At 46.1% G+C, this 23,848-nt stretch overlaps 1 protein-coding gene across 1 annotated transcript in view; it reads left to right on the top strand.

The window, feature by feature from the left end:
- SPTBN4 (spectrin beta, non-erythrocytic 4) overlaps window positions 1-23,848 on the top strand; it is a 57,087-nt gene that overhangs the window by 14,481 nt on the left and 18,758 nt on the right. The window contains exons 16-20 of the mRNA XM_089479366.1: window positions 632-1,007; window positions 6,163-6,365; window positions 9,902-9,992; window positions 13,361-13,585; window positions 19,429-19,692. Coding sequence (XP_089335492.1) covers window positions 632-1,007; window positions 6,163-6,365; window positions 9,902-9,992; window positions 13,361-13,585; window positions 19,429-19,692 — 1,159 coding nt within the window. The remainder of the gene's footprint in view (window positions 1-631; window positions 1,008-6,162; window positions 6,366-9,901; window positions 9,993-13,360; window positions 13,586-19,428; window positions 19,693-23,848) is intronic.

The raw sequence follows: 23,848 nt of genomic DNA, 5'->3' as shown, positions 1-23,848 counted from the left end.
GCAACATCCATTGGATTCAAGTTCCCATTGAGTCATAAAACTCATTGGGTCACATTTGGCCACGTGTTCTCTCCCTCAGTCTCAGCCTAACCCACCTCGCAGGGTTGTTGTTGTGAGGATCATGTGAGCAGGGAGAGAGCTTTCTGTGCTATTGTCAGCTTACTGGGGACAAGAAGTAGATATAAGTCTAGCTATTAACAGTAATGATAATACAATAATTTTACAAGGTAGATGGCAGGAGGGGGTTGTTTCACTGGAAGGGGGTATCAGGACCAGGCACAACACTGTGAGAAACACTGGAGGTGTATCAACATTGTGCAATTATCGTAGTTTGATATCATTTTAACTGCTATGTCTTTATCTTACGGAATCCTGGGATTTGTAGTTTGGTGAGGTGCCTTCCTCTGAACTACAGTACTAGAGGTCTCTGGCAAAGAAGCAACCCATGAAAATACAAATCCCAGGAATCCATATAACGTGGACACATGATACTTAAAGTAGTATCGAAGTGCCATAATGTTGCGTTATGGATATACTCCAAGATGGATCTTGGCTGTGCCCAAATAAACCAGAACATGCTCTGGCAGGAATGTCTCTTACCCCTTTCACTCCATGGTCCTCCTTCTTCCAGGTTGCAGCAGTTCATCCAGGATCTGGACAGTTTTCTGACTTGGCTGGTGAAGACCCAGGCAGCTGTGGCCTCAGAGGAGCTGCCAGGGAACTTATCTGAGGCCGAGCGGCTGCTGAACCATCACGCTTTGCTCAAGGAGGAGATCAACCGCTATGAAGAGGACTACACTAAGATCCAGGCTGTCAATGATGTGCTGGCCCTGGAGGAAGCTGAGCTCCCCTACCTCTCACTCCAGCAATGGCTGCAGAAGCTCGATGTGGGCTGGAACAAGCTACTGGAGATGTGGGAGAACCGGCGAGAAGTCTTGGTCCAGGCTCATATCTTCTTCCTCTTCCTGCGAGATGCCAAACAGGCTGAGGTCTGCCTGTACAACCAGGTAATATTCATGGCTGCTCCCTGACTCACTCTCCCTGCAGCAGCTTGGGACTTGCTACTACTTAGTGGATATGCAGCAGTTTTACAAAGCCTTTTGCATTCTCTCCAGAGAGTGCTGGTGCCTCACAAAAGTGCAAATCCCAGGATTCTGTAGGATGGAGCTATGACATCTAAAGTGGTGTCAAAGTGCATTATTTCTACAGTGTAGATGCACCCTTGGAATGCTCCAGGAGTGACAGTTCATCTTATAAAGAATAGCCCCCTGAATTGGCTTTAACCATTGACTTCCTTGCCCTTTCTAGAGTAAGAAGTCAGTGACTGAAGCAAAACACTGGTCACCCATTCTCTTACAATCCCTTGCTTGAGTGAAAGTTGAGGCTATATGCATGAGTTTGGAAAGGATAGTGAGCCTGTTTGGTTGATGCTCATGGTTCGCTAGCACAAAGATAAGTACTGTAGGTTGCTCACCCTTGCCATGGTAAAACATAGTGCTTAGAAAGAATCTACCAATGGATGTTGTCTTTCAGCAGTCACCCATGCCAGGTTTGAGGTGGGTAAGTCATTGCTGTTATGTGCCTTCAAGTCATTTCTTTATGGGGACTCTGTCCTAGGGTTTTCCTGGCAAGATTTGTTCTTGAAAGAGGTTCGCTATTGCCTTCCTTTGAGGCTGAGGGAATCTCACTTGCCCAGGGTCACCCAGTGGGTTTCCATAGCCAATGGCACCCTGGTCACCCAGTCTTAGACTGCTGCCACCCTGCAGAAACAAAACGTTTCTCCAGCATCTGTGGCGGGCATCTTCAGAGAATGCTGCCAAAATGTCAGGAATAAACTCTTATAGAACATGGCCACACAGCTTGAAAAACCCACAAAAAACTATGGATGCCGGCCATGAAAGCCTTCGACTTTATAGTTGGCCACCACTTTAACAGCCATGACTAAATACTGTGGAGTTCTGGGATTTGTACTTTTGTGAGATACTTAGCTTTCCCTGAGAGAGAGTTCTGGGTGCCCCATCACACTACAAAAAACCAGAATTCCACAGCATTGAACCATGGAAGTTCAAGTGGTGTCAAGCTGCTTTATTTCTGCAATGTGGCCACAGTCTTAGTCTAGCATTTAAACTACTATATCACGCTACATCAAGGTTAATAATCTCCGAAGCTGGAGTGTGCGATGTTTGTTTTTCTCTCCAGAAAGCCCAGGAGAAGGCTGGTGGCAATGCAGCCAGAGTCGTAATGCTCTTCGCCGCAGGGTGCTGTGTGCCTCGGAGAAAGGACGAGTGATCCTTAACAATGCTCACTTGTTGCTGGTTCTCCATTGAGCATTATTGATGGGTAGCAGCTGATTGTCAACAGGCAATGCCTGGCTTGATGCTAATCTGCAGCTGGTTAACAGTGACTAATGGCTAATTAGCAATAGGAAATTGCCCGCAAGTCAGACGACAGAGATGTGTGTGTGTGTTTGTGTGTTTGAGTGTGTCTAAGGGACTGGAGTATACAAAAATGTGGGCTCCAAACTGCCCCAATGTTATTCTGCCTCCATTCTGAACCAGGATAGTGACATTTTGCCTGTACTGTACCTTCCATCTTGGGGGATCATGTTTCCCCCTTTTCTTAGCAGAATAAAGAATTGCATCAACAAAATCAAAATTACTGGTTTATTATTAGTATTGTCTGTGTTAGGTTTTGCACAACAGTGAATGTTCCTTTTGGAGAGATTTGGTGGAGGTGTTGCAATTCACGTGTAGAATCTGATGCAGACGGTTGCTTAATATGTGCTATTTATTGCTGATTAGTAGTGGATAATTATTAACCTTTTCCTGCTAATGAGTGAAGGGTAAGTGTGAAGGTCAGATCATAATTGCAAGCACTCAACCACTTTTAGATGCAGAAGCTGCTGGTTGCCAGACAGTCTTTATGTCAGAGGTGGAAATTATAGGCCCCTCCAAAGAATGTTGAACTGCAGGTCCCAGCATTACTGGCTTTGTTAGTTGGGGCTCTTGGGAATTGCAATCCAGCATCGTCTGGAGGGCTGCACAATTCCTTCTCCCCTCAAGCACTTTATATCAAGAAATTATTGTTTCTGGCATAACTCGGTGGGAAGGTGCCTTGTGCAGCCATGCATCTGCGTATGGAACGGATAGGTGCACAAGGATTTGACTACTCCGATTTAATTCAGAATAGTCTGATGGATAGTGACCCATAGTTACTAAAACAAAGACAGCTAATATTCCTCATATAGTATCAAAGAGATGGGTGTAGTACCAGTTGCATAGCTTCTGCTATGAATAATAATGGTTGTTTGGCCTTTTTTTTTTGTAGAGATGGGGTGGGTTTTACCCCGTTTGATTGCCAAAAGGGACATGGCTATTTAAAGCATCCCCAAAATGGCATGCGAAGCTTTGTGGTGGGGATGTTGATGAAGAAGAAAAAGAAGGAATGTCTTCCTATCCTGCAGCAAAGCAAGCAAACAAAAGCGATCAATCAATGGCTGGACAGAGTCCTCAGATTTAATGCGCATATATATATATATATTGCTCTGACCAGGTTTTGCTGTGGCTTTTTTTTTTGCCTGCTGATGGCTCTGCAGTGTGTATATGTGTGCAGAGGACTAGGACTTGCTTTCCAACACACATGCACACGAACACAGACCATTGGTTTCTGTCTCTTGCCCTTTCTAGCTTCACAAAGCAGAGCTAAAGTGCCAATCATTCCACCTTAGCAGATGTCAAAGGGTTTCAGGAGAGTTTGTGCAACTCCAGCGCTTGGCTGCACATGAACTCATGCCCCATTTAATGGGTTTGCTTAGTGCTTTGCAGCTGGGGCTTAATTTTGAGCCAGTGCTGAAGGCCACATATTGGTCCGGGAAGACAATAAAAGAAGTAATAGCGGAGAAGAAGACAGAGTCTCAATGGCTGTTCATCCCAAGAAATCTGGGATTTAGGAATGGGAACTCTGCCCCTTGCCCCACATAACATGCATACCTCCATCTGACTTTAGCCCAGATATTATGAACCAAGCTGCCTTGCTCTCTTCTCATCAGCTCTATGGCTGTGCTGTGGCCCTGCATTCTTTATGCTCTGCTCCTTGAGCCAGTGACATAGACGCCAGTTTCTCAAAGGCCTCAGGGAGCTGTTGGCCAATTAAAGTGTTTTTTGCAGTCTATTAACTATCCTTTTAACCAAATAGTGGATTCATTCACCAATTAAAATCCGCACAACAGTAACTCGGGGCAGATGCTCTTTCGAGGCTGCCTTTGAAGACTGGCGGACAAGTCCATGGCTTGGCAAAGCTTTATTTGGATCAAGAGATGTGCAAAGGTCAGTTAGTGCCGGGAGAGGTGTAGGAGGGTACCCTCAATGAGGGGCCCCAATTTTCCCATTGGGGAATAACTTTAGAATGGCAATTGGTGGCACCTATGAGTGAAGGTGCATGAGTGCACATTTTCCTCTCTTACCACAAGAAGACAGGAGCCCACACAGTTCTGACTTGTCCCACAGCCCTCCATGCCAGGGAAGTCCATCTACGATGAACCGCTTGTCATTATGGGAATTTTGTGCAGCGAAGCTGGAATGAATTCATGGAAGAGTCCCATTGATGTTTCTGTACCCGTAGGAAAAGGATGCTGCAGATGAAGATGGGGAGATGTGAGTGGGCTTCTCCCCCGCACAGGTCTTCCCAAGTCTTTAGAAACTCTCCACTGTCTCTGGCATTCGGACACTGATTCTGGAGGTGCAACAATCCATGGTTAAAGTGGCAACAGTCAGGATCAAGGGATATTCTGTCAAAGCATTAACAAATTCTTCCCCATCCCCCATATTTTCTACCGATCCAAACTTGTACGTGCAGCTGCCTTGGAAATTGCCCCCAGTCTTGGCTGAGAGCAAAAACAAAACAGAACGTCTACGATTTGTAATGAGCGCTGGGATGCAAGCATACTGGGCTTGCTTGTTTGCTTGCCTATCTGCCTGGGTCAGCTGTTCTGCCTGGCTTATGCTCACTCTGACAATTGCAGGCTACGTGCTCAGTGCCATTTGGGTAGAGGAGGTAGGAAGGGCATGACCACTTTGGCTTCATATGTGCAGAGGAGAATCCGTATTCTTGCTCCTGCTGCTGCTGCCTCCTGCACAACACAGAGTGGCGACAGGTGCTGTTTGTTTCCCAGAGCACAGACCGCCTGCGCATATGGCATGAAGCAAAGGTGGAAGGGGAAGCCCCCTCCAGCAAGACAGATTGTTAAGGAGTCCCTATGAACATGTGGCAATGGGAGGCAGAGGGCGGGGGCCAGGCTAGGAACTAGGACTCCTGGGTTTCCTTGCAGCGTTTGCATAGTGGTAGTCTGTCTGCATGGGGATGAACTTTCATGATTCTCCCTGCTCTGTAGGAAAAAGTAGTTTTATGCAGCTGTATCCTCTGATCCTTTATAGAAGATTGTGATCTGCCTGTAACTAAGCATGTTGTTTTATATAATCAGAATAACTATGGAGTCTCGGGCTTAAATCCAGCTGCTAGTCCCAGCTAAAGCACATTCATGGTATTAACAGAACTCACCACTCAACAATTTGTTTCAGTGGATCTACAATAATCAGAACTAGTGATGGATTTAAGCCTCAGAGTCCTGTTTTCACCCTTGTTTTTTTTTTAAAAGCCAATTTTCAAATAAATCCAGCAGCTTTATATCACATCCCCCGCAGTTTCATTTGATACAGCCTCTACTCCTTCTTCGACAGCAAAGACCTTGATGCCTTAATCTGTGGTTTTGTAATAGGTAGGCTATTCATATGTTCTACATGTATTGGGTGGGCAAATTGTAACCTGTGGTCCTAGGGATATTTGGGAGTGAAACATTTTGTTGGCTGTTTTGTGGAAGCAGGTGCAGTGTGAAGTGCAGCTCTCCAAGGTTTCCTAGGAGGCTAATGCGTCCTCCTTGCCTTCAGCAGATGCCCACCTGGTTCTTGAAGACAGAGGGGAAATTTCAAATGTTTGCCAAATTCTGCTCTGCATCTAGCAGATGTGGATAGTTGTTAGGAGGAGCTTTAAAACAAAACAGTGAGAACACAGAATGATTTATATTAAAATAACAAGTAGCTGAACCACAAAACCTATCACTGGAGCAAGAGGCTTTGTCTGATCAGCTCTTCTGGGATTCTCTTTCAGGAAGCCACCTTGGCCCATGCTGAGCTGCCCACAACCGTCGAAGCGGCGGAGAAGGCTATCAAGAGGCACAAGGACTTCATGACAACCATGGAGCTCAACCTGCAGAAGACTACCACGGCTCTCAAGGCTGGCGAGAGCCTGATCCGGCAAGGCAACATCTATGGTGAGCGGGTGAAGGACAAAATGGAAGCCCTACAGGCAAGGTAAGGAAACAGAGCGTTCCCTTCCGATGCTGAGACCCATAATGGTAGCCAAAGAAAGTATTAGGAAACACTTTCCTAATAGTCTGTCAGCACCTGTCCCATCTAGGGTTGCCAGTTTAGGATCGTCTCAGGCCCTGGACCAAAATCTAAGACCCAGGGATGGTCCCTGGTCATATCATCACACTTTTTGCATTAAATATAATCAACATTTGATCACTGCGTGTCATTCAAATACACAGAGAGATAGAGAAAGAGAGAGAGAAAGAGGGAAAATATCTTTCCGTGTTTGGAAAATAAGACAGAAATCTTAACTAAAGGGGCTGTTCCCATATCAAAATTCAATGAGGGGATTAGTGGGTAACTGGGAAAGGCAGGTAAGGGACATTTAACGGAGCCAGAAAGTGGATGATGAACAGAATGGAGGGTGAGCCCTGGTGCCACTTCCACTGGGAGAGAAGAAGGAAGTTAACTAAGTATATACATAGACCTCTCTGGAAAGTCTTTACATTTTGCAGTAGCAGTTTAATTAAGCCTCGTAAAATGTAGCATGCTTCTGCTTTCCTATCTGAGTTGGAGATTTGCACACAGCCTTTCCCTCTTGCCTGGAGGTAAGCGCATGAAAACTGGAGCATTGGAATGGGGGAATTTTGCCTTCTTGCACGTATGTTTTCTTAAAAACAAAACAGTGAAAACGCAGAATGATTTGCATTAAAATGACAACAAGTAGCTGGACCGTGAAAGCAATGGCAAGATAATAAATGTAATGTTACAAAATTGAATTGATTAAAAAATGCGATGGATATAACAGGCAAAGGGGGAAAGCCCCTATTAAGTGAATGCAAAGATCTCTTGCCATGAGCTTGAGGCATAGAAAATCAGGTGTAGGGCACAGTCATGGGGAGGGGAAATTGCTTTTCCCACCCAATATCATTCACTCATCCTTAAATATGAAGATTCCTGAAAGCATAAGGTGTAATATTGGTGTACTCCAAATTAAATGTGCATAGGACAGATTGCATGTAGCTTATTAGACATGGAGGACTCAAGTACCCCTTCCATCCCACTCCAGGGTTCATTTCTGAAATCCTGGATGATTTATTTTGCTCTATTCCAAAAGAACCACATTTAGAAGAACACCAAACGCTTCTTTTCCTTCCTTTTATTTGTGTGTACGTGACGCGGGGAAGGATCGAAGAGAAAAACGTACACAGACAGCTGTCAAATTATTACAGTGAGCGAGTCCTGGATTTTTCTGTTTTCCCTTCTGAGCAGCTGTCTCTTTTTCCCTGACAGTGGTAACCATCTCCAATTGAGTTTTAAGGAACAGGGTTAAGGAGCACAACTGTTCTTGAACTGCACAAATGAAACGTTTCCCCGTGTAAAAATAGCTTAGCATATGGAAAGTTAACAGAGCAGAAGAGGTTTTCCAACTTTGCCTTCTAACATCTATGTTTGCTGTGAGCAGGGACATGTGTTCGCATGGAAACATTCTTCACCGCAGTCTGGATGTATAACTCACTGGTAGATATAGTGAGTTAGCCAACTGTTTAAGGTCCTAACCTGTTTTGAATGCCACAGTTCAGATCAGAAATAGGAGCCATGATCATAAAGATGGGGAGTGTCCCAGAGCATGTGCAGAGTGCCCTTTCCCATGTTTATAACAAAACGGACGTATCCAACTCTACATATGTGCTGAGAGAGCAAGACTTAGAGAGAAGAAAGAGGATGGGCTCAGAGGTATTCCTTTAGTCTGTAGCGAAGGCTGCGGGGAGAGCAGAAAGAATCACACGCAACATTCAGAAGCCTAATTTCCTTCTTTAACATTCAAGTGCATAAAAAGCAAAGAGTAGTACAGAGACGCAACACAGCTCCTGGGCAAATGTAAGCTTTGACCCTCTCTTCTTTAAAAGATATGAACCCCATGGAAATCCAGCCCCCTCTATTTTTGCAACTGGATCTCTTATCTCCATGGGAGGCCTCCTTGAAGACAACAAAAGCCAGAGCTGGCTCCCATTGTCCCAGTGGCTTCCTAGCCCAGATCAGTCCGACAACAAGGGAAATTGTCTTGAGGTTTCAAAATGTTTCAGGGGAGGCAGAGACGGGGATTGAGGCTGAAAGAAGAAAGGACCCACAACCGTCATGTGGAGCCAATTAAGTCACCCTTTCCCTTATTAATGCAGGAACTGCTCCCGTCTCCCTTTGAAGTCTCCCTTTCTGAAGGGCCAAGTGCTAATTTCATTTGACGTTTTAATTGGTGTCAAATCCTTAATATATTTATCTGCTCCAGATAGATAAAGCAGCTCAAGGCTGGGCTGTGTTGTTATTTTTGCTTAAAGCAGCTGGAAAATGGCATATTGATGGCCTTATTATTTTACTGTTACGATGAGGTTGAAAATGTAATTCCAGATGCTGCATTATTTGGTGTGGCGTTTTATTTGGGGGGGGGGGGGTTGCGACTCAGTCCCGCTGCTAATAAAGTCAAGTGAGAAGCTTGGCTGTGCTCAGATTCACAATATCAGGAACAGCTTGTTTCAGCCATCGGTAGATTAAAAATAAAAGGCTTAGCAGAGATCAGAACTGGAAGTGCTGCAATGTAATCATGCTTCCTAGGCCTTGCTGCCATTGGGTGGATTTGAAGGAACCCGGTCCGTGGGTCTACCATGGAAAAAGTGGGATTGATACTGCTGGGTGTTTGGGTGTTAAAAAATGTGGGACTTGGCCAAGATCAGAGCAGTGAACCTCTGGCAGAGGCAAATACCCAGCCAGTATCTTGTTATAAGTCAGTCTTGCAATGTTTTTCGGCATCCTAAGTGTTTCAAACCCCAAAGGTATCGTGTGACCCCATAGATACAATGGCTCTTTAAAGATCTATGGGGCTGGATTGCAGTGAGTGTTTTGCAAAATAGCAGGGACACAAAGTACATAGCCTTCAGATGTTGCTGGAATGCAACTCCCAGCATTCCCTACCTTTGGTTATACTGGTGAGGATTTGCAATCCACCAGCACCCAGAGGGTCACACGATTCCCATCTCTGTTGTATGGGCTAATGTAACAAATGCTAATGAAAAGGAGCATTGCAAAACATGTGCAACCTTAGGTACACTTTGCCTAACCTAAGCAGATTGATCAGCTCAGGTGTGACCCCTTGAGAGATTGCGCACAGACTAAGGAGGAGGTGCCTCTGTTAGCTGTTACTATTATCGTCAGCAAGAAAAGCAGAGAAGAGTACAGAAGGGACAGATGGATGTCAAGAGGCACCTTCCTGGACCCCTCCCTCCCGCCAGTATATATATTTAGGGATATGATCTGAGGAGATATGGAACACTTTTACTATCTGCCCAGGTTTTTTGGCTGTATTTTATTCATTGTGGGACAGCAAACAGTCTCCCACCTCCCAAACCTCAGTTGGCAGAAAAGGCACTTGCTTCAGTGAGAGATGCCATCAAGCATGGCCTCTGTCCTATCATGAAGGTTGAGATGCCTTGTCCAGGTGCACAAATAGCCTCATCCTGACTAGTTCCCTTTCTTCCTCCTAGGAGCCAACAAAATGTACAGCTGGCCCAAGTGTGGATGCAGCATCTCAATGACCACCTGGAGCTGCAGCACTTTCTGCAGAACTGCCATGAGGTATGCTGTTGTTTCTGCTCCTTGAGGGGCTGGGGAGGAGGGTCAGTTTAGCATCCCCTTGTCTGTCTTCCAAAATGCATGGAACAATGGCGGGCACATCAACTGGAGATTGGGTAGCCACCCAACAGGTTAGATGGCACATATCCAGACTTCCTTCCACTCTCTTGAATGTCTCCAGTCTTCTGGAGTTCAGTAGAAAACAGGGCAGGCTCTGTGTTGTCCAAAGGAATCCTCCAGTCAATACTGAAGCTGATGGCTTTTCCCTGAAATGCTAGCTTTCTACAAGCAGGGAGGGGGGTTTGTTGTTGTTGTTGTTGTTGTTTTAACGTGGAGAAATGAGCATGCAACCTTCCCTGCCACTGCTTGTACTCTACAGTAGTATAATGTCAGGAAAGCGTCACAGCTCAGCTCTGCTGTGTGGGGAAACCAGATGTTAGAGATGCCTGTGAGTGTCAGGAAGAAGGATGAGAAAGTCAAGGGGCCTCAGGGCTGTGGGTACATCAAAAAGATACCCACTCTCTTGTGCCACTTTTCAGGGGAATGAACACAGCTTCCTTTTCCTCCAGTGATTCTCCTCAACATTCAATTTGCATCTTTGGCCACATTCGGCAACACATTTCCATTTCTCCTTAATTAGGGTGGCATGTATGTTTCCAGGCTGTTCCTTGGTTATGCTAATGAATCCTTGCTGGGCATGTGTGTACGAATTCTCTCTCTCCCCCCATAGTCTTTCCAGCAACCCACCTTCCATCTTTATGATGTGTGTGGGTTGCAATGGCAGAGATGAGCTGTCTTCCCCAATTGGGGTCTGAATATAGCCAGACAAGAAGTGGACATCCCTGCATGGCAGAGAAGAAGGGTCTTGAATCTGGGTGCAGGGGCACAGTTGGCTCTATATGGCTTTTCCTTTTGCAAAACCAAACTACAGATAGTGGGGTGATGAGATGGAGAGTTGGAAGGGGAGAAGCTGCAGAGTGATCTTACATCATCATCATCATCATCATCAAAAGGAAATTCTGAGGAAGGGAGTGGGAGGGGAAGAGCATCTCCTCCTAGTGGGGTTTGCAGGGCTCAGCTTTCCAAGACTATCTCCCTCCCTTTGTCAGACTCAGCGGAAAGGGGTGGGTGGCAGCTCCGCCGTGGCCTAGAGATGCCTTGAGCTTACAGATTTGGGCTTCCCCAGCCCTGACCCACTTACTCTGTAGTGAGCTGCTTGCATCCCCCTTTTCCTTGAGCGAGGAGATCCAGAAAGTGCAGAGGGGCCAGTTTTCCCATGAAAGATTGGAGAGAGGTCCAGCTTCTCCCCCCCGCCCCAAGGCAAGTATATTTCCCCCCTGTAGAAGTGCCCTAGCTGGTGATCTGTGGGGTCAGAAACAGGTAGAGAGTATTACAGTGAACCCTTGCTATTGGCTGGGGTTTGGTTCCAGCACCCCCATGGATACTAAAATCCATGGATGCTCCAGTCCCATTAAATACAGTAGCATAATGAAATGGTGTCCCTTATATAAAATGGTAAAATCAAGGTTTGCTTTTGGAATTTATGTTATTTTTGAATGTTTTTCAAGAGATGGATGGTTGACTCCATGGATAAAAGAAAATCCGTGGATTTATTATTATTATTATTAGTAGTAGTAGTAGTATTTTATGAGTGAAAATCAATTCATTTGAGATGTGGTGCTGGAGAAGAGTGCTAAGGATACCGTGGACAGCCAAAAAGACAAACAAATGGGTCCTAGAACAGATTAAGCCAGAAATCTCCCTGGAAGCCAAGATGATGAGACTGAGGATGTCGTACTTTGGCCACATCATGAGAAGGAATGAAGGAAAGACAATAATGCTAGGAAAGGTGGAGGGAAGCAGAAAGAGAAAAAGGCTGTATTCTAGATGGATGGATTCTGTTAAGGAGGTCACTGGTATGAATTTGCAAGACCTGAGCACAACAATGGAGGACAGGGAGCCTTGGAGATGTCTCATCCAGAGGGTTGCCATGGGTCAAGATTGACTTGAGGGCAGTTCACAACAAACAATATTTATTTCTTTGCCACCTCATCCTATGGATTGGGGCAGAGAACAACAGCAGGCCAATAAAGACACACCAAAGAACAAACAAGACACAGGGGCATCAAAGCAATCCACCTTTAAAATTCATCATTTCAATTTACACTTAGAAAAATCATCTACTAGCAATGAGAACAGTGTCCTGGAGATGAATTGAGGGAGCTGGGTATTCAAAATTAAAATTATACCTTTAAATTACCATATCCGATGCAAAGAAGAAACATGTTTACATAGACATAGTGTTATGGGGATCAAAGTGCGAATTTGGTTAAAATGTGATGCTTGACAAGGATGCTTTGATTGTGAATTCCTGTGTGGCAGAAGGGGGGGTTGGACTGGATGGCCCTTTGGGGTCTTTTCCAACTCTAGGATTCTACAGTATTATCTTCAATATGATTTGGACTAATCCAGTATGCCTTGGACCTCCTTCTTCGGAGGCCTTTAAAAAGAGGCTGGATGGCCTTCTGTTGGGGGGTGGCTTTGATTGTGAATTCCTGCATGGCAGAAGGGAGGTTGGACTGGATGGCCCTTGGGGTCTCTTCTAACTATGGTTCTATGTATCTTCAGTATACTTTGGACTAATCCAGTATGCCTTGGACCTCCTCCTTTGGAGGCCTTTAAATAGGGGCTGGATGGCCATCTGTTGGGAGTGCTTTGATTGTGAGTTCCTGCATGCTATGGAGTTGGACCGGATGGCCCTTGGGGTCTCTATGAGTCTGTGAGGATGGAACCAGCTTGTTTCTGCCCCCCCAGAGATTTGGACATGGAAAAATGAATTCAAATTAGAGGCAAAAAGAGTCCACCTCTTGGGGTCTCTTCCAAACTCTTATCATTCTAGGACCCTGGCATTCTCCCTATCCTTTCCAGGGCAGTTTGGGCAGCCTTTCTCCCCAAAACAATCAAGATCCCCCCCCCCTCCAAGAGCCAGGGCTTCTTAACTGGGGTTAGATGAGGTGAATGGTGCACGTGAGAACCCTCCTTCCCCCCTCATTGCTTCTCTAGGCAGCCTAAACCCATCCGCGCCCCCGTCTGCTTTCCTTCTGCCAGCCAGTGACGCGCTGCTTTGGCTCTCTCACCCTCCTCCCCCCCTCTTGCTCCACTTTGGGCTCGTCCGCTGCCGCAGCAGCTTGGGGAGGTCCAGAGCGGAGCGAACCAAACCAGCTTCAGTGGGGGGGGGGGAGGAAGAGGCGAGAGAAGAGCTGAGATGCTTTGGCTCAGTTCTGCAGCCGCTGCGGGAGAAGCAGTGGATCCAGGAAGAGGGGTCGTCTGGAGGGGCTGACACGCGTCTTCTCTCCCTCTCCTATGTGCAGCTCGATGGCTGGGTGGCCGAGAAAGAGGCTCTGATGGCCGGCGAGGGGACCCGCGACAAGGACGCCTCTTCTTGGAAGCAGCATCCCCAGCATCAGCATCCTTCGCAGCACCAACCTTTGCAGCCTTTGCAGCATCCCTCGCGGGCTCCCAAGCGATGGCTCCGGCACCGAGCCTTCATGGCCGAACTGGCCCAGAATAAGGAGTGGCTCCGCAAGATCGAGAAGGTAAGGGATCCGGATTGCAAGAGGGGTCGGTAGGTGGCTGGGGTTCAGCACCCTGAAGAGCTCCCCATGGGATTGCGAGAGGAGAGTGGGTTTCAGCACCCTGGAGAGCTCCCCATAGGATTGCAAAGAGGGCATTGGGTGGGTTTCAGCACCCTGGAGATCTCCCCCTAGGTTTCTGAGTTGGCCTTGTCAACCACGAAGCATAAAAACAAGGGAGAGCTGCCAGCAAAGGAGCATCTCTCCGGCCAAAAATATTACACAAGAAAAGATACCACCACCTCCAAGGATGCTCTGTTCTGCGTTTTATGTCTTGAAGGCAAATAATGACAGTAACACCCCTAAAGGCACCAGATCCCATCTGATCTTGGATGGTAAAGCAGGGTCAGCCCTGGTTCGTACTTGGATAAGAGACCTTCTCCCACGGAAGGTGCTCCTTGGGCTACATTTCAGAAGAAGGGACTAGCAAACCACCTCAGAGTCTCCTTTCCCTAAGAAAACCCACTGAAATTCAAGGGGTCGCCCGAAGTCGATAGGTCACTTGAAATATCCTCCACCGCAAGTCATAGCACAGTCATGTTTGTGAAGTCGAAGGCTTTCATGGCCAGCATCCATAGTTTTTTGTGGGGTTTTCGGGCTATGTGGCCATCTTCTAGAAGATGGCCACATAGCCCGAAAAACCCACAAAAACTACAGTCATGTTTGCTTTTGGGCAAGGCCAGTGTGGTGTAGTGGTTTGAGCTTTGTACTATGCTTCTGGTTCAAATCTCCACTCGGCCATGGAAACTCACTGGGTGATACAACATGATTACATCCCTGTGATTCCATTTTAACCACCCTGATTCCATTTTGTGGGATTTGCAGGTTTAGGGAAGGGCCTCAGCCGGAGAGTTCTAGTGCTTCACCTAGCTGCAAACCCCTGGGATTCCAAACAACGGAGCCACGGAAGTGAAAGTTGGGTCATAGCACTCTATTTCTGTAGTGTGGATGGGCCCTGGGTCTCAGATCAAACGCCCTTGTGTTGGAGAGGAGTAGGGACAAAGTCCAGGAGCCAAAGCAATGAGGATTATACAAGTCATCTCTCATATCTGGAGCTGGGGAGGGACTTTCCACCTTGTTGTTGTTGTTGTTATTGTGTGCCTTCAAGTCGTTTCCACCTTCTAGCGACCCTAAGGCAACCCTATCATGGGGTTTTCTTGGCAAGATTTGTTCAGAGGAGGTTTGCCGTTGCTTTTCCCTGAGGCTGAGAGCATGAGACTTGCCCAGGGCCACCCTGAGCTGGGAATCAAAGCCTGGCCTCCAGAGTCGTAGTCCACTACTGATCTCAAATGTTTCTGATCCTTCGTGTAGTGTGTGTCTATGTGCATGTGTAGCCTGACTTTCTGATCATAGCACATGATGGCCTGGATGGCATAATCTGATCATGGTCAGGCAGGATTTTTGCATTAAGGACCTCAGTTTGTTTTTCAGCAGTGTGAGAATAAAAGGTCCTAGATTTCTACATGGAGGCTTTAGTCGCTCTCTCTGGCTTTGAAGCCTTCCTCTGCACCCTGCTTTCCAAAAGTATATGGATTAATTGTGGTTAATCTGTGTGTGTGGTGCGGACAGCACTCTGTATATGCTTGAATGTGTGTAGGCTGTTGGCCTGGTACTCGTAGAGATGCTTAGCCTGTACCTCTTCCAAAGGCAGATGGGGCTTCACATGCTTAAATTTCCCCCTATAAAGGTCCAAAACACTCTGCAGAAATAATCCAGTTTGAGACCGCTTTAACAGTCCTGGCTCAGTGCTAGGAAATTTGGGGAATTGTAATTTATTGTGGCACCAGAGCTTTCTGACAAAGCTAAATGTCTCACAGAACTACAGTTCCCAGAATTCTCTAGCATTGAGCCAGAGTGGTTAAAGTGGTCTCGAAATTGATTATTTTTGCAGTGTGTTAGGACCAAAATGGCACTGATGACAAATCACTGACATACTAATTTTTCTATATGCAAGGACAGATGGCTGGGTGGATTTTTGCCATGGATGAACCTTCAGACATGTGACTTCCCTACATACTGTCTGAAGGAGAATTGTCCAAACATGGGTTAATCCTCATTGTAAGAATAAGAAGGCTTACGTCACATGGCTTTCTAGATCTGGGTGTGTGGGCGAGAGCCTTGGCGCCCTATATGAGTCCTAGAGATGAACCTCGGCTCAGATTTCAACCCAAGCAGATGCTCTTCGTATGGGAGCCGTTTCCTCCCTATGTCACCATATGGCATGGAGAGAGGACTACTATAGTAAACCCTCCACATGGCTTGGGGTCATAGAGGCTATTCATGATTGATTCCTGCTCCCCATTCCCTCAACCAGATTTTATCAGGAGCTATGGGCCCTTCATGTGACTCTGCTGAGAAATGGATCAGATTGCATGCTCTGTGTGTGTTGGGAGGAGGCACATCCAGGGCAGAACAAGTGCTTTGAAAGTCCCAGTGTGTCACTCCCTGGCAGCATCTTCAGGGTCAAAAGATCCCAAAAAGTTGGGCTGGTTAAAAAACACCATCCACCAGGCGAGAGACCCACAGACACAGGGCAGGAGACCATTCACACTATAGGATTTGAGTGCTGTTATTCCACTTTAAAAGCCATGATTCCATCCTATGGAATGCTAGAGTTTGTAGTTTAGAGAGTGAGATTGAGACTTCTCAGCCAGAGAGCTGCATTGCCACATCCAACCGAAATGCCAGGATTCCATAGGATGGAACCGTGGCAGTTAAAATGGAATAAAAACACCATGATTCTCTAGTGTGAAAAGATGGGTTAAGTGCCCCAAAAGACAGTAGCATCTTCTGTTTATAAAAGCCTTCATCAAACTGCCTTTCTTGACCCAGGAGACATGAATCTGGAAAAGAGCGTGTTTCTCCTTGGTGTCTTGCCCAAACAACAAGAGCCCCATATATTGAGGCGAGATTCATGGAGCTGCAGAACAGAGCATCCTTGGTGGTGTTATGTTTCTTGTGTAATATTTTTTGCCAGAGAGATGCTCATTTGCTGGCAGCTCCCTGTTTTTTAATTCTTTATGGTAAAGATTTGTTTGTTTGTTTCAAAAGACCTCCCAATACTCCTAGTATCTCAGCTTTATGGACCTTGTGTTTAAAAAGGAAAAAATACAATTGTTGCCTTGTGTGTGTATGCGCTTTCAATCTACCTATTGACTTATGGCGACCTCTTGAATTTGAGTGGGTTTTCTTAGGGAAGGGATACTCAGAGGTGGTTTGCTAGTTCCTTCCTCTGAAATATAGCCTAGTGCACCAGGTATTTAAGGAAAGTCTCTTATCCAAGTTTTAACCAGGGCTGACCCTGCTTACCATCCAAGATCAGATGGGATCTGGTGCCTTTAGGGTGTTATTGTTGTTATTCATGTCTTCAAGTCATGAAATCTAGTTTTAGCGACTCTAAGATGACCCTATCACACAGTTTTCTTGGCAAGATTTATTTAGGGGGGTTCCCTCTGAGGCTGAGAGAGTGGTGATTTGAACTAGAATCGTAGTCCAATGCTCAAACCACTACACCATGCTGGCCTTGCCCAAAAGCAAACATGACTGTGCTATGACTTGCTGTGAGGATATTTGTGGAGATGGCGTTGCACACGTTCATCTATATGTAAACAAGCCAGTTCTGCCAGCATGAAGTTGTCAGGCAGGAGGGATACTGGCATGAGGACAGTCTCCTGCAACATTTGGGGCCTGCTGTGTATTTTGGTTGGCACCGTGCCACCCTGTGATCTCTCCCAGCAGCAGCCTGGCAGCCTCGCAGATGGCGGCATGGAGGAGGCCTCTCCAGAGGTCTATGCTCCAAATGGCAGGAGACCCTGTGCAAAAGCAATGGATGGAGAGAATATAAGAACAAGAAGGGCAAGGGACAGTAACTGCCAGGGCAGGAAGGAAGGCCTTGCTTTTGAACAGGCATTTTGCAAAGAGAAAGTCCTCCAGTTGTCTGAATATTTTTCGGGAAGATCATTTAGATCTGTTCCGAATCTTTGAAAACCCTCACAGTCTGATAGAAATGTGTGAAGCCCGAGGCTGCCCTATTTCCTTCCTTAAATGGAAAGGGTCACAATCTGGAGAGAAATGCTGATGTAAGGCATTTTTAAAAAAACATTGTTACTAGGTGTTCATTTTCTCATTCAGATGATTCAGAAGCAGTAGCTTCTCTGCTGCATACAATCCTGACCTTTGGATTAAGGCAAAAGTGATGCTTATTTTTTCAAAGGCAGGGAATAAATAGAGAATTTCCAATACGTTTACAGATATTGTTTCTATCATGAATCAGTGTGTGCCTTCTGAGCTGGACTGGTGTTCTTGGTTTACGATTGTATTTGCCTCTGCAAGGTGGCCAAAAGTTAGGATAGGGTGTCCATTTGGACACATAACTGCCCATGGGGGGAAATGCAATGCACTGATGACTGGCAAGGGGTGCGATGGCACAGGTTTTCCCCAGTTAATGGCTGAGGCCTCTTTTTGGGAGCAAGGGGTGACTTCTGTGAGGAATGGGACATCAGCTGGGCCAAGGGGCTTATTCTCAATGGGGCAGAAACAGATGAGGTGCAGCAATGGGGCCCTGAGAAATATGGCCTCCTTGATCCCAGTGCATTCCTATCCACACACAGAGTGAAGTCACATTGGCTGATGTGAATGGGTAGCTGTGCAATGCTATTTTTCGTGCACTGGATAATGTTTGTTCTTTCCTGGATTAGACAACTGGATGATCAGATGTTTGGGAGTACAGCTGCCATTGTCCTCAACCTTTGGCCATACTGGCTGGTCCTTATGGGAATTGTAGTTCCAAACGTTGAGGAAAGGGACAAGTTGCTTAACTTTGTGTTGTCATAAGAAGATATAAAGCCATCCCATAGCATCTCAGAGACTGGCTGAGAAAAAGACAGTTCACTACAAAAGGTGCCGTGTTGTCATGCAGTAAAATAACAGACTCTTCAAATTAAAAAATGCCTGAAGCTGAAACAGACCAAATTAGGCCTAATTAGTGCAGCGTTCTGTTCCTATGGTTGCTGACCAGGAGCCCTTTCATGCTAAACAATGATAGTGCCGTGATTCCACTTTAACTACCATGACGGCATCCTGTGGAATTTTGGGGTTTGTAGTTCATTGAAGCACTAGAGCTCTCTGGCTGAGAATGCAATTTAACCGCCCTAAACTGCAAATTCCACCTTTCCATAGAACGTTGCCATGGCAGTTAAAGCACAATTAGTGCTATAACTGTGTAATTTGAAAGTGCCTGCAGTACCTTAATGGGAAGTCCATCAGGAGGACATGAATGCAACTGCACCTTCCACTTAAAATTCCCTAGCAACTGAAACAGAAACATATATACTGCCTCTGATAAAAGCAGTGATATACAGCCTTAACTTCCATGAATGACTACAATGTAATGTAAATCTTCCAAGCATGTAAGTGCTTTGTGAAAGTCAAATATACATAATACATTTTCTAGGTCGTGTCGTACAGTGACTAAAATATCCAGGACCAGGACTCTGAGAGGCCAGGGTTCAGATCTTTGCTCAGCCATGGAAACCCAATGAATGACCATGGCCAGGTCAAACTCTCTCGGCTTTAGAGGAAGGCAATGGCAGTTCTCCTCTGAATAAATCTTGCTGAGCTAACCCTATGTTAAAGTCAAGTCAGAGTTGACTTGAAGACATCTAATAAAAAAGCTAGAATGATCTACCACTGAATGAGTTGGTCAACTTCTTGCCTCTCTCTCCCTGATTCAAGGCTCCTTTTGCAAAGGGGTTTAGTTTGGAGGCAGAGTGGCATGTGAGCAACATTCTTTTCCTTTTGGTCTATAGGAGGGTCAGCAATTGATCGAAGAGAAGCCGGAGCTTGCGGAAACGGTCCGGAAGAAGCTGGGTGAGATCCGACAGTGTTGGGCAGAGCTGGAGTCCACTACGCAAGCCAAAGCACGCCAGCTTCTGGAAGCCACCAAGGCTGACCAGCTAGTGCAGAGCTACACAGACCTGGACAAGCGGCTGCTCTGCATGGAGAGCCAGCTGCAGACGGTGGATGCCGGGCCAGATTTGGCCACTGTCAACAGCAGCCTCAAGAAGCTTCAGGTGGGTCCCACTGAGAAATAGAGGAAAGCTGTGGGGGGAGGATTCTGTGAGTGCATTGATGTGTTCATGCTTGCAGGAGGGAGGAAAAGTGTCATGTCATAACTGGGGATACAGGACTCCAAGGAGGAGACAGTAGTGAGCATCAAAGATGTAGGACTCCTAGCTTTGGGAAGGAATATCCTGGACGGTATGTGGTTATTACCTTGCACAGCCAAGAATCACAAGGATGCTCTCTGCTAGTGATTCCTTACTTTGTAGTGGGTAAGTGAGAAAGTGTGGTGTGGAGTGTGGGTGTGAAAGTAGGCACACAGAGCAGCCAATCATACTTCCTGATGGACAGCAACCCACTAAAAGGGAAAAGGACTCACCCTGGAATTCATTGGCCTCATTGGAGAAGAGAGTGTCTACTCCACACTCCTGTCTTTCCTCCATTCCAGCAGCGCATGGTGTGGGGAAATGTGGAACCTCTTGCTTGCTATTGGCAGAGCAACAGCACAGAACATAAGATCATGGGTGGCAATGAACACATCTCACCCTGCTGGGTTTTTCCAGCTCCACAGGTGACCAGCCTACCTATGAGGCTTCTGTCCTTTGTCCAAGCAAGAAGGGGTCCTGACCCAGAAGGCTTGTTTAAGGCTCCCTTCTGTATTGCACTGCATTGTGTCAATCCATGTACACCTCACCATTCCCCTAAACCTGCCTTACAAGATAAGCAAGATAAGGTGGCTTACCAGAAAACAAGAAATAAAAATAAAAACGCATATAGATTTAAAAAGTGACAAAAATTTATGTTTAATACTATTTTTATTTCATATTTCTTAGAGTCATACTTTCTTGTTATAATGTAAGCTATCTTGAGTCCCAGCTTTGGGGAAAAGGCAAGATATGAATAAACCATTACATACAACACAGAAGGGACCCTTAAAAAGGCTTTCACTGGTGACCAAAGTATGCAGACAGGTTTATACAGATGATGGTGATACTTCAGATATCATGGTCCCAAGCATGATATCTTTAAAGGCAATCACAAACACTTTGAAATATGCTTGAAAATAGATAGTTTTATGCAAGATCCTGCTGAGAACCTTTTGTGGCAGGCAGCGTCTAAGCACAGACATACAAACCAGAAGCAAACGTAGCTGCTTCAGAGTGGGAATGGAGAGAGGCTTACATGCTCCTGAGAGATAGATGTTGCTGTGTTCTGGATCTACTGAGTTTTCTGAGCATTCATCAAAGACAATCCCCCACAGATTGTGTCAGAGTAGTCTAAAAGATATGTAAGGCTCCAGGTGTTACCATGGCCATATCTGCAGAGTCTAGGGATGCGCATAGTTGGCACGCTATCATCCTCTGGGCAAAAGCACACCTGATCACTGTTGTCATCTGCACATGCAGGGATCCAGAAATACCTCTGAATTTTTAAATGAGCATACAATCCTTTTCTCTAGTCCAACACAGGTTAAAGTCCTGCTCCTGGGGTGGCAGTTTTACTTGTCAGGATTAAGTTTCAGATGGTTTCCCCACATCTAGCCCATTACCTCTTCCACTAGACACTCAGTAGCCACCCTGAATTGTGCTGGAACAGGGGCTGGGAGGTGTGTGTTGCTTACATATTAGTGGCACCACACTTAGATGGTTTTCCCCATTGTTTTCTTGCAGGTGTTAAGCAATATGCTGGGCTAGTAGTGGTGTCAGAATAGAATCCTAAGGCCTGGCATGAACCAGTGGCCAATGGCCAAGGCATTAAGCAGGCATCTCCTCACAGTGTAATCTGAGAATGTCCATTTTAGAAGGATACAACATCATTCCTCACTCTACTCCTGAGTGCCACCTTAGACTTTTCATGATGCAGGAAGGTAGCATAGTTGATGGTATTCAACGTTAATAAAGGATTTGGCGCATTTAGTGTGCACATCTCTTGTGAAAGCGTGAATCTCAGCCTGTTTTATGGCTAAAGGACTACTAGCCCCTTGAAGAGCAGGAGTGAGTGCTAGATGGTCAGTGAATGCGCTGAGGAAAGCAGGCCATGCTTTTGTTATGCTTTCAACAAGGAGCATCAGATCCTACCCACTGTCCCCCGTTGGCTGATCCTTCCCTCAGTCCACATTCTTCTCATTCAAAGATCTTCACGAGAGGCTGGGAAGAACATGATGGTATCTTGTTTTGCTTTTCAATGTTTTCTCTCTGAATTGTGGGATATGTGTTTCACAGGACCTGACTCCATATGTGGGAGGTTTTTGTCAGCATTCTGCCAAGTCAATCCATTGGTCCTTCTAGAAAGGCCATTTCTGAATTGCAGGACAACTGGTCCCTCTTGCTTTGTTAAAACAAATCCATTCATTATTTTAGCTTAGAATTGTTTGCCGAAAACTGCATCTCTTGAGTGGGAAGGAGCAAAGGAGGCACTTGAGGAGCCTAGCAAAGATACTCTAGAACTTGGGCTTTCCACATGACTTGCTATACAGGGCTTAAATCCAACTGTCAATCCCACTTAGAGTAGACCCATTCAACAGAACTCAGTGGGCCTGCTCTAGCTGGGATTCACAGTTGGGGTTTATCTTGGATTTCCCGCATGCCAGGTTATATTTAAAAGCCAGGATGTGTGTGCAGACTATTCGCTGCACTTCTGTGTTACTGCTTTCCAAACAGGCTTGGCCCTGCGTGAGGCAGAATGGCAAATGGGTCTACCACCATCCTACCATTTGTGGGACTGAAGGCTGGCCAAATTACCTTGGCCCCTGAGGGTCAAGTTGACTTCTGGTGACCCCATGAATTTCAAAGAGTGTTCTTAGGCAAGGAAAAATTAGAGTTGGTTTTGCCATTTCTTTCCTCTGAAATATATCCTAGAGCATCTTTTATTCATTGGTGCTTTCCCATCCCAAGTATTAACCAAGTCAGATCCTGCTTAGCTTCCAAAGTTGGACAGGATATTGTACCTTGTTTAAATATCTAAAAATATGTTTAGATATGTAAAATGTATGGCAGTGGTTGAAGACATATGGCAATGCATTCAAGAAATCACAATTTGTGGTCTCTTCCTGGCTTCCCATTCAACTGCCTGAGGCAGCCGCCTCATTCTACATATTACTGGGTCTGGCCATGTAAACTGCAAAGATATTTGGAGGTAAGAGGGAAGAAGGAGTCCCCCATTTAGTTAAGCATCCTTGAATCAGGGCATGAGTTCAGAAGGGACTTTGGGATTTACCATCAATTGAAGCTCAGTGATGCCATAACTGTCAGGATCTAAAACAAGGGTGGGAAAAGCATGCTCTATGGGCCACATGTGCCCTCCTTCTCCAAAAAAATGGTTGCTGACTTATGATATCAAGCAGCAGTTTGAAAGGAAGGAAGAAAAGAAGTAAGCAGGCATGCAGTGGCTGTACCTCCAGAAGTATGCTGTGGGGTTCCCAGGCCACCCCTCCTGGTTTGGGCTTTAGCAGGGTACAGAGAGAGCATAGGGTGCTGCTACCCCATGTGCCTGGTGGTGGAAGATGGGTGGACATTGCTTGCTCTTCCTAATTTTGCCCCTGCCATCCTGCAGCCACATGCCTCTTCTTGGCAGGGGTGGCAGCTATGGTCCTCTGGGGATGAAGGTACCCCAGCTGGCTGGCTGGCTTCTCACACCAACCTCTTCGTTTTCCATCCTCAGCAGCCCGAGGCAGTTCAGAGCTCGCCTTTGCTCATCACATCCTAGTGCGGTTTGTCTCATCACGCTGCATGGCGGTACAGTAGCCCTTTTCTTTTAATCCATCTGTGTTGCATTCTGCTTTTTCTTTCCTTTTTTCTCTGTCTGATTCTTTCTTTCCTCAAGTGGATTTGGAGGTGGGGTGCCCTCCCCTTTGACATTTCCCTTCCCCGTGTTATTTTTATCCATCTAGTTTCTTTTGTCAATGGTCTTTACATCTCCCGTGAACACTTGTCAGCTGCCAAGTAATTTCTGCTGCCTATTTGCCTCTTTTGTGGCACGGAGCCCCTGTTCCAAACATGCTTTGCAGATGAGCCAGGGAAGGGGAAGAAAAGGGTCTGAGAGAGCTCAGCCGGTTTGGGAAGGGGCTGTGCAAACTCCTGGGCATGGCATGGCCATGAACAAGCAGCTGGAAGCCACAAACGGCTGCTGCATTCATGAACAAGGCTGTTATTCTGCCAATATGCAGGG

The sequence above is a fragment of the Sceloporus occidentalis genome, unplaced genomic scaffold (assembly GCF_023333645.1).
Source record: "Sceloporus occidentalis isolate IW3139 unplaced genomic scaffold, rSceOcc1.0.p SCAF_13, whole genome shotgun sequence".
Classification (NCBI taxonomy): Eukaryota; Metazoa; Chordata; class Lepidosauria; order Squamata; family Phrynosomatidae; genus Sceloporus; species Sceloporus occidentalis.
This window is presented reverse-complemented; position numbering and strand designations above follow the sequence as displayed.